Source organism: Caloenas nicobarica, chromosome 16 (assembly GCF_036013445.1).
Source record: "Caloenas nicobarica isolate bCalNic1 chromosome 16, bCalNic1.hap1, whole genome shotgun sequence".
NCBI classification, from domain to species: Eukaryota; Metazoa; Chordata; class Aves; order Columbiformes; family Columbidae; genus Caloenas; species Caloenas nicobarica.
Window position 1 is genome coordinate 4,564,961 of NC_088260.1, and position 14,183 is coordinate 4,579,143.

Sequence of the window (14,183 nt, forward strand, 5' to 3'; positions counted from 1 at the left end):
GCCACACTGTGACACTAATTAATAAGGCAAGTAAATGAGCACTGGACTGCCCTCATTCTCTCTTCTGTCCTTACCTGGCAGGGCTCCAGCAGAGCCAGGTTTAGGTCTGGTCTTGCTTTCTCATTGCCACAGCTTAATCTAGTGCTTCCTGGCAGGGTATGGCCAAGCGCTCACACCAACAGTGTTCATCTTTCATACAGTCACAAGGTGAAAGGACTGGCACCCCCACCCCCAAAGTTCATCCACAAAAGGTTTTACACTCACAAAAGCGCAGTCGCATCTGCCTTCAAATCCCACACTACATCTGAAATGACATTTTCTTCCAAAATGGGATCTAATTGCTAGAAATCAACAGCAGCATATTGGACATTGAGTTAGTTGTGATCTTCATCTATTCCCCATAAAACCAGAGCAGGTAAATTATGTGCAGCACCTGCGGGAGAACACATACAATAAAAACATTTCAGCTGGGCTGGGGCTTTTGTTTAGCACTCTTTACTTTTGCATGCTTTACTTTTAGAACTTGTTACTTTTCTCAGCCACTCCTCACACAAGGACACTCGTAACAACGCCGGGAACTTGCACCATTAGACCTCTCCAGTTGAATCCTGGCTTTTTCCCTTCTGCCAGCACCATGTGTTTCTGCAGAGCAAACAGTGACCGTAGACAGGTTAAATGCAAGGACACATTTCAAATGAGACTCCCCATTCTATATCACTCAAAATAAGCACAAAGGAGCTTCGCCTACATTTTCCACTGGTTTTTGTACCCCAGTGTTCATAACGCCAGCATTGATATGGAAAATGTCACTACTAAGAACAGATATTACTTCATCGTGACTGTGCTACTCCCCTCAGTGTGTTTATAGCACAGTCAAGAGAGTCTTTTCTCTTTTTCTCCTCATTCAATTCTTATTCTTAATTTCAAGTATGGAATAAAAGTGAAATGGCTGGAAACCTATGTTTTCCCTTAAGTCATTACAAACAAAACACAAGTTTGTCCAATAGAAGACCATGATTTATTGGCAGTTCTTTTGAAACACGGATGACTGAATAAAATAAAAAGACATTTGTGAAAAAGCAAAAACCAAAAGCCAAGGAAAACAAACAAATCTCCTCTTTAAATGCATCACTTGAAGGCATTGATCAAGGGGACCCCGTGCGCCGGCAGGTCCTGGTGCAGCTGACGGAACAACATGGCACATTTGTTCCTTTCCTGGGTCTTGCCCAGCGTGTGGAACAGCCGGGCTTGGAAGTAGAGAACATCTCTGAGCTGCTCTTTGCAGTCCACTTTGGCAAAGTAAGTCTTGGCTTCATTTAGATTCAAGATTGCAGATTCCAAAGCTGTGGAAAAAAGAAGGACAGTCATATTTCAGATAACATCACAAAAACAACTCCAAGCAATACAGCTCAATTCTAAGGAGCCCAATTATAAATTCCGCAGCTTTTCAAAACAGTGTGTGTCTTAGCAACACGGACTTTCAGCTAGTTTCTGTTACTCAGCCTTTGCTGCAAAATATGGGTGTGAAAGTATGCAGATAAACAAGATTCCATTATAAACACTGCATCTGTTCAATAACTAATTCCAAATTGATTTTGCTATCCAATGACTAGGTAACAGACTCTGCTGTATCACTTAAACTTTTTTAACAGTGATCGTGTAGCAGGACTCCAACATCTACACTGGCTTGCACTTTCCCACTCCTGCGCGCAGTTTCAGTGAGCAAAATTACTCTTCACACTACCTTCGGTCTTCTTTTGGGGAGTGTAGGAAGCTGCAGAAGCCACCTGACACTTGGCCACCAAGAACATGGCACAGCCTTTGTCCAGGACGGCTCCATGGGCCAGGACAGGTTCTATCGCCATGTGCAGAATATTCAGGGCTTGTTCAGGAATGCCAAGGATGAGCTGAAAGAGAAATACTTGCTGGTTTAATACTGGAATCCACTGGTAAGAGCAGCTTCTTCAGAGAAGACCAACATAAGCCACGTCTGTTTCTAATAATGCACTGCAGACGTTTTCCACATAATGTTCTTTGAAATCAAAACTTATTAGTAGAAATGGGCTACTATCTGAAACGATTAGGCATTGCTTCTCCACTGCAGTCAGTGCTGACAACCACGTCTCTGCCAGCCCAGAATAAACAATATAACTGAACTCCATTACAAGCATTATTTTTAATACAAACACAGGCTGAGCTGTGCTATTAGAAAGCCAAAATACAAGCAGAAAATATAACAACTGAAGAAATGAAGGCAGGGCCAGTTTGTGCTTGCCTGCTTAATTATATGCAGTAACTACATATCTTAGTGATACACATGAAACTCAACTTCTATTAGCTTCTTCAAAGGATTTTACATTTAGAGTATACTTCAGAATCAATAATTTAATTCCAACAAGGTTGTGTTCTTAAATCTCACAGGAGTAAAAACAGCATCCAGATCCTCAGAATAAACGTTGCCCTACAGCCCTATGGAAACACAGATCAGACGTACCTGGGAGAAAGCCAAGTTGAGCACAGTTTCCGACGCCAAGTACTGCAGACTATACTCTCGAGAGAGGGCAAGAGCCTGCAGCAGCACCGGCAACGCTATGGTGTGACATGAAGACCTCCAGTAGAGCTCTGCGATCGACAGCAGCACGCTGACCAAAACAGGGGAAAGAATGACAAACGTTTGATTTTCATCCAAAATGTCCACTTATTTCCTGAACAGTTATTCCATGCATAACAGTGTTGATTTTATTACGAATTATATTACTGCATATATAATAACTTCAATTATGCCCTTAAGTGGAGAGGCCACCGACATACAAAAGATTAAATAACACTGTAACTACTCTGAAGGTTACTGCAAAGGTACAATTACACACATACATTTCCATTTCCTGTTTATTTTGGATGCAGTGTTTCCTTCTTCCATACGTCTTAATGGAGCTTTAAAATAAGCTTACTACCTTTTACTTTACATATTAAAGATGACTTGGTTTCAATTCCACAATATTTTGAAGATCCCTCCATACCACGACTAATAACTGAAATTATTTTGTAATCCTCACATCATAGCAGGTAATCTTGAAGACAAGTGAAGTATCAGCACAGACAAATTGAAATGGCTGATTCTAATCACTGCAAAGTGGCTTTAATACTCCAAAAATGAAACATTCTTACCTAATCACCATCTCAGTGTTCTTGATTTTCTGGCAGTGGATCAACAGCTTCTGCAAAAGTTTGTGTGCCTCTGACATTTGATTTTGGGCTTTCAATACAATGGCTTTTCTGCCGTGGTAGAAAGAAAACATCACTGATCATGTTTTTTTATATTTTAGGTACAACTCTGCTCTTCAGAACACGGTAGGACAGGTCTCTACTTTGCAACCTTTGTTTCCTCTAACTGCAGGACAGCATTCTGACGAAGCGTACGCGTGCTATACACACTGGCAGGGGGCAAAACAGCTCCCTCCGATTCCAGTTGGACAACTCACAGGCAGAAAGGATCAAACTCATAAAACCAGCTTTAGATAGAAAACAGGAATTGTCAAAACCAAAGCCCAAACGGGCAGCAGAAGTGGGAGGGCACGCAAGCTAGAAAGCACAAGTAATTATGTATAAGAAAAACAGGTATGAGGTAAAGTAGCTAAAATTGGCTTGAGCTACCAAGGAGATGGAGCGACAGAGAAAGAGCGAGAACAGGGAAATAACAAACAAACGCGCAGCAGCAGGGATGCGTATTATATAAACACTCTGAACCCAGACACCAAGTAGAGTATTTAAAGATCAGGGAAATCACAAACAGTCGAATTTCAGAAGGACAAGCATCAGGTCCCACAGCTTGAATACTGATCTGCTGGCTCGCTGGCACTGGCTGGTTTTAGGTGTTTTGCCTCATTGAAAATCAACAGGAAATTGCTTTTAACAGTAAGTTGTTTTTCATACTCACCAAATAACAAGTTTAAACCCTACCTATTTCTAACATGTCACTCTCATTTAGAAACAAGAACTCATTAAGGTGAGAGAAAAAATCATATTGCTCTGTTTTGTAGATGTAGGCACCAGAACGTGGATGAGGACACTCAAGCTTGAGATCCCTCGCTACGTGACATAAAATTCTGCTTTGTGCTTAGGTCTGAGTACAATTACCATGGTAGATTTTAAAGAAGTATTTTGTGTTCTCATAACAGATCTATGGCTCTAGTATAACACCAACTTCAGCAGTGCTACTCCAGTTCTTAAAATGTCCAGAGAAACAACTAGAAATTATTATCGAAGGACATACTCTAATAGAATAAGCACTACAGGCTAGACAGCGTGACCATAATTAGCTCTGGAAAGGGAAGAACATGTGACCGCGAGCAATCATTTTGCTAAATTTTTCATTGTCTTCACAGGCCACACCTGCAAGTGTATGCAGACTTGTGATTTCTTACCTGTATACGCCTTCAATGCTATTAAGTGCTGTAATTCCCGATACAAGAGAATCTGCTACATGATATCTGCCATCATTCATGGCTCTCTCAAACTGTATTTTCTGATCAAACAGCATCCAAAGCTAAACAAAAAACATCCAAGGACACATTTTAGAAGTTGTGCCTGCTCGTGTTCTAATCCCAAGTTAGAACTTCTTATTTTTCCCTGTGGATATTTGTATCTAGACACAACTAACTCCACTGCCCAATTACTGAATTAAATAAATTACTGTCCTCAATGGAAATGCTCTGGTCTGGATTAATGTTTCAATACCAAAGCTCACCTATTTGACTGCATTTTAAGGAAAAAAGCTCTTCTAAATCATTACTAATGCTTTGAATCAGTAGACTTGTTCTGTACTGAAAAGAGAAGAACCAAACTATATTTACTTGAACACTTCAATGTAAAGACTACCTTATAGACTCATGTGTTAGTGTGTTTCCCAGAGTCACACAAAAAATAGCCTATCCTCTCAGTTATTTCTGGATCGTAATATATGAAAATAAGTAGCTCTAATTTAACAGAACTTTGAAGTTCCGAATTAATGCAGAGCATTTAATTCCTATATGTACTCACAAAGGACGTGTATATTCCTCTGTCAATGACATTTCTATTTAAACAGTGTTTTCTTAGGAGGCTATGGGGAGATAAACGTTTCACCAGCCTTAAAACAACAGAGGAATCTTTTTCATGCTTTTGTAGAAAACGTCATGCTGCGCAGCTTCCCATGAGGTCATGAGCCAAGTAAAATGAGCAAACGTATAGCCCAGGGCATATAGAGGAAAGAATTCAGGTGCAACAGAATTCAGATCCTATTGCGTAACAGTTACATAATTTACAGGCTAAATTATCGATATTCTACCTGTGCATGCTGACTATTGGGAGGGAATCTCTCCTTTAGGTGTTTCAATATTTCAGAAGCAGCTGGAAAATATCCCTGTAACACAGAAACAACAGGCTGATTACTGGGGCAAGCACCACGCCCCTCGATTTCAACACAATCTTCAGAGAAAGAACTTTCCAAGCAAAAACCCTGTGTTTTCTTCGCCCCCAGTGCAGACATTAAAGGCAGAACAAACCATGAGTCAAGTGTCGCACTCTTTGTCAGTAACACCCACGCGTCCTCTTACCCAAATGACATTTTGTGCGACCAGCCACAGAACTCACCTGCTCTGCGTGCAGCTCAGCCAGGTGACACAACACCACAGCGAAGGACTCTGTGTTGTTCTGCTGAACACCCACGTTCACGGCCTCCAGACTGTTCATGCTCAGCAGTGTTTGGGCTTGTTGAAGTGCCATGGTGCTTGTGCAAGAGAAATACCTTTTAGCTTTCAAGCAACAAACAACCATTTTAAATCTATGGTCTTGTTATGACAACAGTCTACATTTTTGGGGTAAGCCAGTGGCCCCGGGGAGAATGAAAACTTGTAAAACAACTGCTACCCAGGAACTCTGCACTATGCAGCACATTGAGTACTACATACCGAAAGCTGCACACCGGCTAAGCACAGAGCTGCTGAAAATCAGGGCACAGGAACAATTTATGATCTATTTGCCACTACTAAATGGAAACTCAATCTCCTCTCCAGTACGAGTTTTAGAGGAACACAAGACAACGGAAATAATTGCACTGAGCGTGTACTGAATCACAGTCTGATTGCTTTATTTTAGTGCGCTGAAGAGACACAGCCACTTGTTACACCTATATAAATAACTCAAAATGCATTATGTGCTAACAAGTACAGTGAGCTAACCCAAGAGTTCGAAAGAAACAGAATACCTGCGGCCGTATAATCTCCAAATGGCCGTTTTCTGTGCTATACTAATATCAATAAGCTCTGACAAGCTGTGTTTCCAGTGCAACAGATCAGAATCTTTTAAGGCATCCATTAGTTTGTTGGCAGCGTTTCCTGCAAGAGCTCTTTGCTGAACCAAAGACTGTATTCCCAGGGAAGCAAGGTACTGGGGAGAAGAAAAGAAAATAACAACAGCATTGAAAGACAATAGAGTGCACTATGCTTGCAAATTGCAGCAGAGCAAGAGTTCTAAAGGGAGAAAAAATCCAAAAGAGAAAGATGTGCTGTTATTCAGCACAAAGGAACACTGCTCCAGGCATTTCTTTAAATACCCACTTATGCACACCCACACATATGTGAATGCCATTTTGCTAGATGTGAAAGGTAATTTCTACTCCCCCACACAGAAGTCTTAAAGAGGATGACAGAACTTGTACCTGGATTCCTCCGATGATGAAACAGCTGTGAAAACACAGAGCCCTCCCTCCCCTTCCCCACCAAGTGGCCGTATCTGCTGTCATCTCCCAATGCCAGCAGTTTAGTTTCTTTCAGAACAATTCTCTTAGAGAGATTGCAGATCCTGGGGAAGACTGAACTAAACATTAACAATCAACAGCTTCAGGGCACAAAACTATCTAAGGGGAGGGCTGCCTTGCAAGATGTCACAGCTGGGACAGAGCTGTGCAAGTAAAGATGTGTTCAAAGCCCTGCCAGAGGCATCAGCACTGAGTTTTGGGGAAAGCGGAGGCACAAGAACCTCCCTTGAGCAGCAGTAGATTGTGCTACGGGCCTGAGGCCGAAATGGGGCATGGGGCCAGGCTAGTAGCCACAGAGAGCTTTTCTGCCTGAAAAACAAGTTAGAAGGAAAAACAGTGAGCCTTGCAATAATGCACTGGCATTAAAACAGGTGAACTCTGGTTTGCTAATATGAAGAGTAAAAATAACAGAAACAGCTAGAATTTGGAGTGTTAAAATATATTTGTTTAAATTCAGTTACATATTTTGAATAGACCAGCCACAAAATCCGACCATGCACGCTCCCCTCACCACATGTGTTTGTCTTAGAACAAAGATAAATGAAATGGACTTACCGGTAAACCAAAATGAAAAGATTTGGTTACAGAGTGCTCCAGCAGAACGCAACTATCAAATATCTTCTGCTCCAAGATGTACAACCAGCTCTAACAAGGAAAAAAAGTTTAAAATCTCATTGCAAATAGCTAATGGCTACAGCACTTTTAACTTCCCTTTTTGCATAGAATGCACAAGAACTCACTGGAAATACAAACCGCTCTTCAGAATCAACATGATACTAAGGAAACATCTATTAAATGCTGCACAGCAAAATATATCAAAAGTGCAGCCAGGCAAAGGCACTGGCATGACAGTGGTCAGCGCTGGAGGTTCAGAGTAAAGCCCAGAAATCCCATTATACGGCTAAGTGGGGAAAGCAGGAGGTTGATACCATAGATGCCAATTTGTTATAACAATAATGTTAATTACAGAACAAAACACAGAGGAAAACTAAGTCTTTCCCTCCTCCTTTTTGCTCAAAAGAAGGCTAATTATTCTTTGGGGATCCAACAGACAATAAGGAGGAAGTTTATGACATGCTTTGCCTCTTTAAAACACATAAGGCTAAACTTGGAGCTTAGTACTGAGATCTTACTACTCTGGAATCACAACTCCTGTTTCAGAAAGTAATCCTGAGTTGCAACAAAACCAGCCCATGATCTCCCTACAGTTTTGCTCTGGGTGAACCATCTGTCAGAAACAATGTCACCCCACCGCTGGACAGACATATTTAAATCACTGATGCGTTTGATGAGATATTAGTGTAAGAGTAGTTCCGCAACAGTTCACTGAGCAAAGGCTGAGGTAACGCATACAAAGGTGCCTTCACCTCCATGTCAGCACAGCTATCTTACCAGGCAGTGCTGCAAGCAAACATGGTCGTTAGACTCCTGTGCAATCCGGATGGCTTCCTGAAGCGCAAGTTCAGCCTGTTGGCTATCAGCAAAAAAAGGGAGAACATATTAGTATTCCCACAGTGCTTAAAAATACAGCATTATGATACAGAAGAGGAATACTGATCTAAATTATGCATATCACACTCAGAAGATAACTTTCACTTAATAGACCACATGAGAAAGCCTCTATTTTCCTCCTAGTACTTCAGCAATATATTCTAGTCTTGAGGATAATAAGCAAGATGGGATCTGCAAGCCACTACAAAAATGCAACTGTAACCCCTAAGGGGGCTTTCAAACCCTGTAAGTGCCAATGTGCCCAGTTATTGTTTGAACAGGGGCAACATTAAGCATCTGCCTCCGTAGAAAAAGTTGTTGCTCTCAATTTTGCAGATGTCCTACCCATCTCCAGGCCTATTACATGATGCATCCAGGCAACAGTCGATAAATACAAACCATATATGGAGATGGCTAAGCCAGTTTTATCAATAACACCCACCCTTATGGCATTTTAAAAACAAAAAAAGCTCAGATGGCTTTTATTTTTTTAATTACTCTTTTTCCAGATCATCAGCTCTACGTTGATTTGAATGTTAACAGGAAACCAACCACACTTTCTTGAGAACATAGCTGAAAACGGGCATTCACATCCATTGCCTGTTCTGAGGTCATGGAAATGTAGCAACTGAGACCTTAAATTCCTAGGAAACAGTTGCAAGTGGACACAGACAAATGTCAACTCTTACCCTGCTGTAGATGGCTCAGTTATTATGGAAACCAAATAAATGTCAAAACCAAACGAAACCAAATCAAGATTCCAAGAAAATTTGAACCCAACTCAACTACAGCTCTTATCAAATTAGAGGAAGACCCTCTCCTGAACAGATTTTTGGAGTGAACAAAAGGTTTATCAGCTCTTACGAGATGCAACATGATTAATTTTAATTGTGTGGTACAATATATTAACTTACTAATGGCCAAAGCGACAGTGCAGTGCAGCCAGATTCAGAGCAGCGTATCTCAGACTCCGGCCATAACCTTCATCCCCGTTGCTTTTGCTTTCTGCTCCAGTGAGAATTAAACGGTCAAAATAATGAAGGAGGCTGTGTGTTGAACTGAAGACGTCTTGCACTCTGAGACTATTTAAGTAGCTTAAATAATGCTAAAAATTGAAGCAAAATCAGCTTTAACTACACAGAACTATTAAACCAAATTTTTTGTTTATAATTACCATGTATCTTCTGACTGAGAAAGGTTCCCTAACAAGTCCAACAGTGAAATACTGTACGGCCAGGAATGTAAAAAGAAATAAGTTTTAGATTTAATTCAACAAGAATGTGCTCACATGGACACACCAAAATTAAGAGGATTATATCTGTGCATAAAGCTGGACATGTGGTTAAGCACTTTGCTAAGTTAAGGTTTCTGTACTTTGAGTTCCAGTCTGAATTACTAAACTTTTACATGCAACTTGCTCACTTTTTTACAATCTGCTTATATTTCAATATGGAATAAATGACTCCCAAAAAATCCCATCCTAGAGATAAGAAATCCCTTTACAACCATTCTGGATGAAGAAAAAGATACTTACTGCTTCAGCGAAGTCTGGATTAAATTTTAACAAGTTGTTCAATTCCTTTTGTAATGATGCTGGAGTAAGAGCCTTTGTTTCATCATTCTTCAATAACGAGGCCTGGAATAAAAATTGAAAAGTAAAAGTAAGATAAGTAACTCAAACTGGAGGGTTACAAATGTATTTTAATACATGCTTGTCAGGTTGTTATCTGCTTGGAGAGAACATTAAAGAAGATTTTGTGACAACTCTCTCTACTACGACACTGAAACATCAGTGGCAGTTTTATTCCATATCGTATTATAGCATTCACTTGCCAGAGATCAGAGAGACTCAGTTAAACAAAAGCTTATTCAAAGGACTGTTTAAAGGTACTTAAAGAATTCTGTTTAAGTTTCTCTTTGAAGAACTAATACAATGGATTGCTCACTGGAATTACACGTATCTTCTCGGGAAAAAAAAAAAAAAAAATCAGGAAACTAAATAGAAGTAAATCCGTAGTTTGCTTTGGCAAGTAGATCAGTTAATAAAAGAATACAACAATCTAGTTACCAGAATAAGCATTTCTGAATACTGAAATTGCATATTTAGCAGACATCAAATCTGAGGTGAGCAGTCAGAATGGAAGTGACCTTCTCAGAATCAAACATCACCACAGGCTGCACATGCCTACACACAACACTTTTAGCCCCAAGTGCTCATACTGAGCAAGTACATGCAAGATATCAACACATCTTTAACTGATCACAGGAAACAACATATGTGACACTGTGGGTAAAATTGAAGGTGAAATTCACGTTACGGATCATGTACTCAACTTTATTCAGAATTAACATACCTGCTGAGAAAGAAAATACTCTGCTTGTTTCTGGGAAAGAGGCCCACTGCAAGACATCTCTTCTTCCCTGATAAGAAGCACTCTGGTTAGAAACAAGGGCGGTGCAATAGAATACAAAGAAAAATATTTTATCAGATGATCCATACTTCTGCATTATAGAGATTTATTAAATACTAGAGCTCAACAGCATGAAAGGAAACTAAAAGGAGAAAACTTAACAAAGAATAAAACAATCTACTACATCAAAGTTAGCAATTCTAATGATTTCATACACTTTAGTGGTAATCTTTGACCTGCAGAGACCGTGGTCGACATGAGCGTTACCCTTAAATACACATGAAAACACAAAGAAAAACAGCAGATAGAAGATTTGGGGTTGAAATATTCAAACGGCTTTACTCTGTTTTTGCCACTTTGGCCGCATACATCACTCCAGAAAACAGCTGTTCTGCAAGAGCAGACAGAGGTTTACTCCATGGAAACATGGAACTACACCATACAGCCAGGCTGCAAAAGCTGTGAACTGACTCATGCTGTAGCTGAGCATCCACAAGCACAAGTTTATATATAAAGACAGTTTAGAATGTACATTTTAAATATATGGATACACAAACCGCTTTTTGGATTATTCTTACAGTGCAGCACGTCTTTAGCAGGCAAAAAAATTCAGTGTTAGCTTCTCATTTTTGATGTAAATAAATGTGAGCTCTTTTTCTTGGAGAAGGGCAAAAAGAGAAGCGTCAAACATGAAGCCTAACTTTTCCTTAGGGAGCACTGTCTCCTTGCTGGACGCACAAGAAAGCACTGGCATATCACACCCTGACACAACCAGAGGCGTCGCTCGGCAGCGGGCGGCACAGAGGGAACGGTGGGCAGCAGAATCTGGCCCTTGGCTTGCGATTCCCTGTGAGAGAAGGAGAACAAGGTACCGCCATCTTCTGAGACACCCGGCAGAACTGGTGACATCTGCAGTGTCACCACATGGTGGCACCAAGGACACAGAGAGGCTGCCCAGCTCTGCCACTGCGGATGAGTCTTTAAAAAAAGTACAAGATTACACACACCACAGCTCAGTATCACAGCTGAAGGCGTTAGTGACAGGACACGGAGCCTAGAGGAGCATTCGTGGAGTCTGGAAGGTTTAACAGGAGCAGCACCTTGAGCTGGAGAAAGCTTATGTTTACTCTGATGTGTACAGAGGTAATCTGAATTAAGACTAATTCTCTTAATTTAATACTAATATATCACCTTAAAGGCACGTCCAATTCTTCTTTCTCCATTTTCCCCTCCAGTTCCTCTGCATTCATCAGCTCCATATCACTCTCATCAACTCCAGTTTTTTTCTCATCATTTTCAACATACTGCTGAAGGGCAGTGAAAAGTTTATACACCTGACTAAAAGAAAGCTTATTGTATGCCAAGCTCATGTGGCGCAGAAACAGACCTGCAAAGGAAAAAAAAATCTGCTATGACAACAGTTCTAAGGTTGCTGTGTCAGAGAGGAGACTAGAAATCATAATAATCAGAAGCTTAAATTGCATTAATTCATTTTGTTTAAGCGTCACATCTCAGCCTAGTTATTGACAAAACTGAGCTTTTCAGGGTGTAAATCTGATACTAATTTAGTGGCAAATCTCACAGATTATCTGATCACAGGAAAATGGTTGAGTAAGAACTGCCAATATGCAAAATTATTAGTTAATATGAAACATCTAAGCAATAAGAAAATCATATTATGCAATTTTTACACCTCCTGAAAAGAAAAACAAAGCTGTATCCTGGGTGAACTACATCAGTGATAGATATCACATCAAATATATCGTATGGATAACAATTAGTTACCTACTACGCTTGTTTTATGAACTTCTGGCTCTGCCCGTGTAAATAAAACTGAAACGTCATCAAAAAATTGTTCCATATCTTTCAGTTGTCCTTCTGCAATAAATTTTAACCTAAATGGGGAAAGAAAACCACACTTTTTAGGGTATTAATAAAGTGAATGCATCAAATAAAATATCCTATTTCAGGTATAGATGAGCAACACAAACAGAACCAAGTAGCAGCTAATTCATTAGGCCTGGAAGTTTTTTATACCCATAAGCCAAATCAAAAGATAATAAATATTATTAATAAGCCAAATAATAATAAGGGTTTTTTTTCTTTTTTTAATAGTTCTTTTAATAAAGAGAACAATTAGAAAAGATTGTCGCCCTTTTTAGAAAACAGTCAATAGACTGATTTTTAAAACTCCTGCTCTTTAGTGAATTAGCAAATGTCAAAACAGATCCTCTGTATCATAGAAACTTTTAAAATAGCTGGCCTCAATGTTTGGTGTGTGTGTGAACTTACTCATGAGAACTCAGAAAACTCTAAAAGTACATCTTTGCTCCAAACGTATTGCTTTTTTAACTGTACATTCACAGGTTCCGGCCTGGATCACTGTGACTTCACGCCTCCCTCTGCTCCCAGCCCACAGCGGGGCCGGTGTCCGGCCCTCAGCCGCTTCTTCCCCTGCTCCCCGATGGACCCGCTGAAGGGTTTGCTGTGGGCGGGGAGGGCAGACGCGGCCCTGGCGCCCACCTGCTGTGCACGGATCTGGCCAGGCGCGGGCAGGACTCCTCGATGGCTTTGTGCAGTCGCGACAGTGGCATGTCAGGACCCTGGGGAGAAGAGCAACATGTCACAGAACCCCAGAGTGGCTGGGGTTGAAGTGACCTCTGGAGATCATCCAGTCCAACCGCTGCTAACGCAGGGTCACCAGAGCAGATCACACATGGTCATGTCCAGGCGGGTTTGAATGTCTCCAGAGAAGGAGACTCCACGCCCACTCTGAGCAGCCTGGCCCGGGGTTCTGGCACCGCAAAGGAAAGAAGTTTCCCCTCATATTCCGATGTAACCTCCCGTGTTTCACTCTGTGCCCGTTGCCCCTCATTCCATCGCTGGGCACCTCTGAAAAGAGTCTGGTCCATCCTCTGACACCCACCCTGAGATATTGATCAGCATCAATCAGATCCCTCCCAGCTTCTCTTCTCCAGCTGAACAGCCCCAGCGCTCTCAGCCTTTCCTCACCCTCAGGTCACAACTCAAGCGGCCCATTGGGGTCCCCCCCTCTCCCTCGCTCCCCCTCAGAGCCAGGCCCAGGCCCAGGCCCGTCCCCGCACCTGCAGCAGCGGCAGCAGCAGCCGGTTGAGCCGCCGCCGCTCCAGCAGCCCCAGCTGCTCGCTGACGCGGACCAGCTCTCGCAGGAGCAGCAGCAGCGCCATCTTGTAGGGGGTGACCCAGTCCTTGATGCCGAAGACGTTGGCGTGCACCACGCCGTTCGTCATCATGGGGTTGAAGTACAGGCTCTCGTGGACGCTCGCCATGGCGGCACCCACCCGCCCGCCCAGCCCCGTTGCCCGGGAAACCGGCCTCGCCCGCCGGCCAATCGCCGGCCGCCGTCGCCATCACGCGGGGCGCGCCGCGGCCAATCAGAGGCGGAGACGTGCGGCTGCACGGCGGGGCCGGCTGGCGGAGCGAGCCCGGACGAGACGTTCCGGGGA

At 42.0% G+C, this 14,183-nt stretch overlaps 1 protein-coding gene across 1 annotated transcript; it reads right to left on the reverse strand.

Moving 5' to 3' along the window:
• Window positions 1-1,045: 1,045 nt before the first annotated feature.
• Window positions 1,046-14,015, reverse strand: ANAPC5 (anaphase promoting complex subunit 5). Its single transcript, XM_065646469.1, has 17 exons — window positions 13,803-14,015; window positions 13,222-13,301; window positions 12,484-12,593; window positions 11,890-12,085; window positions 10,642-10,708; window positions 9,822-9,923; window positions 9,202-9,392; window positions 8,189-8,270; window positions 7,352-7,441; window positions 6,245-6,426; window positions 5,632-5,767; window positions 5,327-5,401; window positions 4,425-4,546; window positions 3,169-3,276; window positions 2,495-2,642; window positions 1,745-1,907; window positions 1,046-1,343 (listed from the first exon to the last, which is right to left on the reverse strand). The coding sequence occupies exons 1-17, from the start codon at window positions 14,004-14,006 to the stop codon at window positions 1,129-1,131; spliced, it is 2,271 nt and encodes a 756-aa protein (XP_065502541.1). The 5' UTR covers window positions 14,007-14,015; the 3' UTR covers window positions 1,046-1,128.
• Window positions 14,016-14,183: the final 168 nt, after the last annotated feature.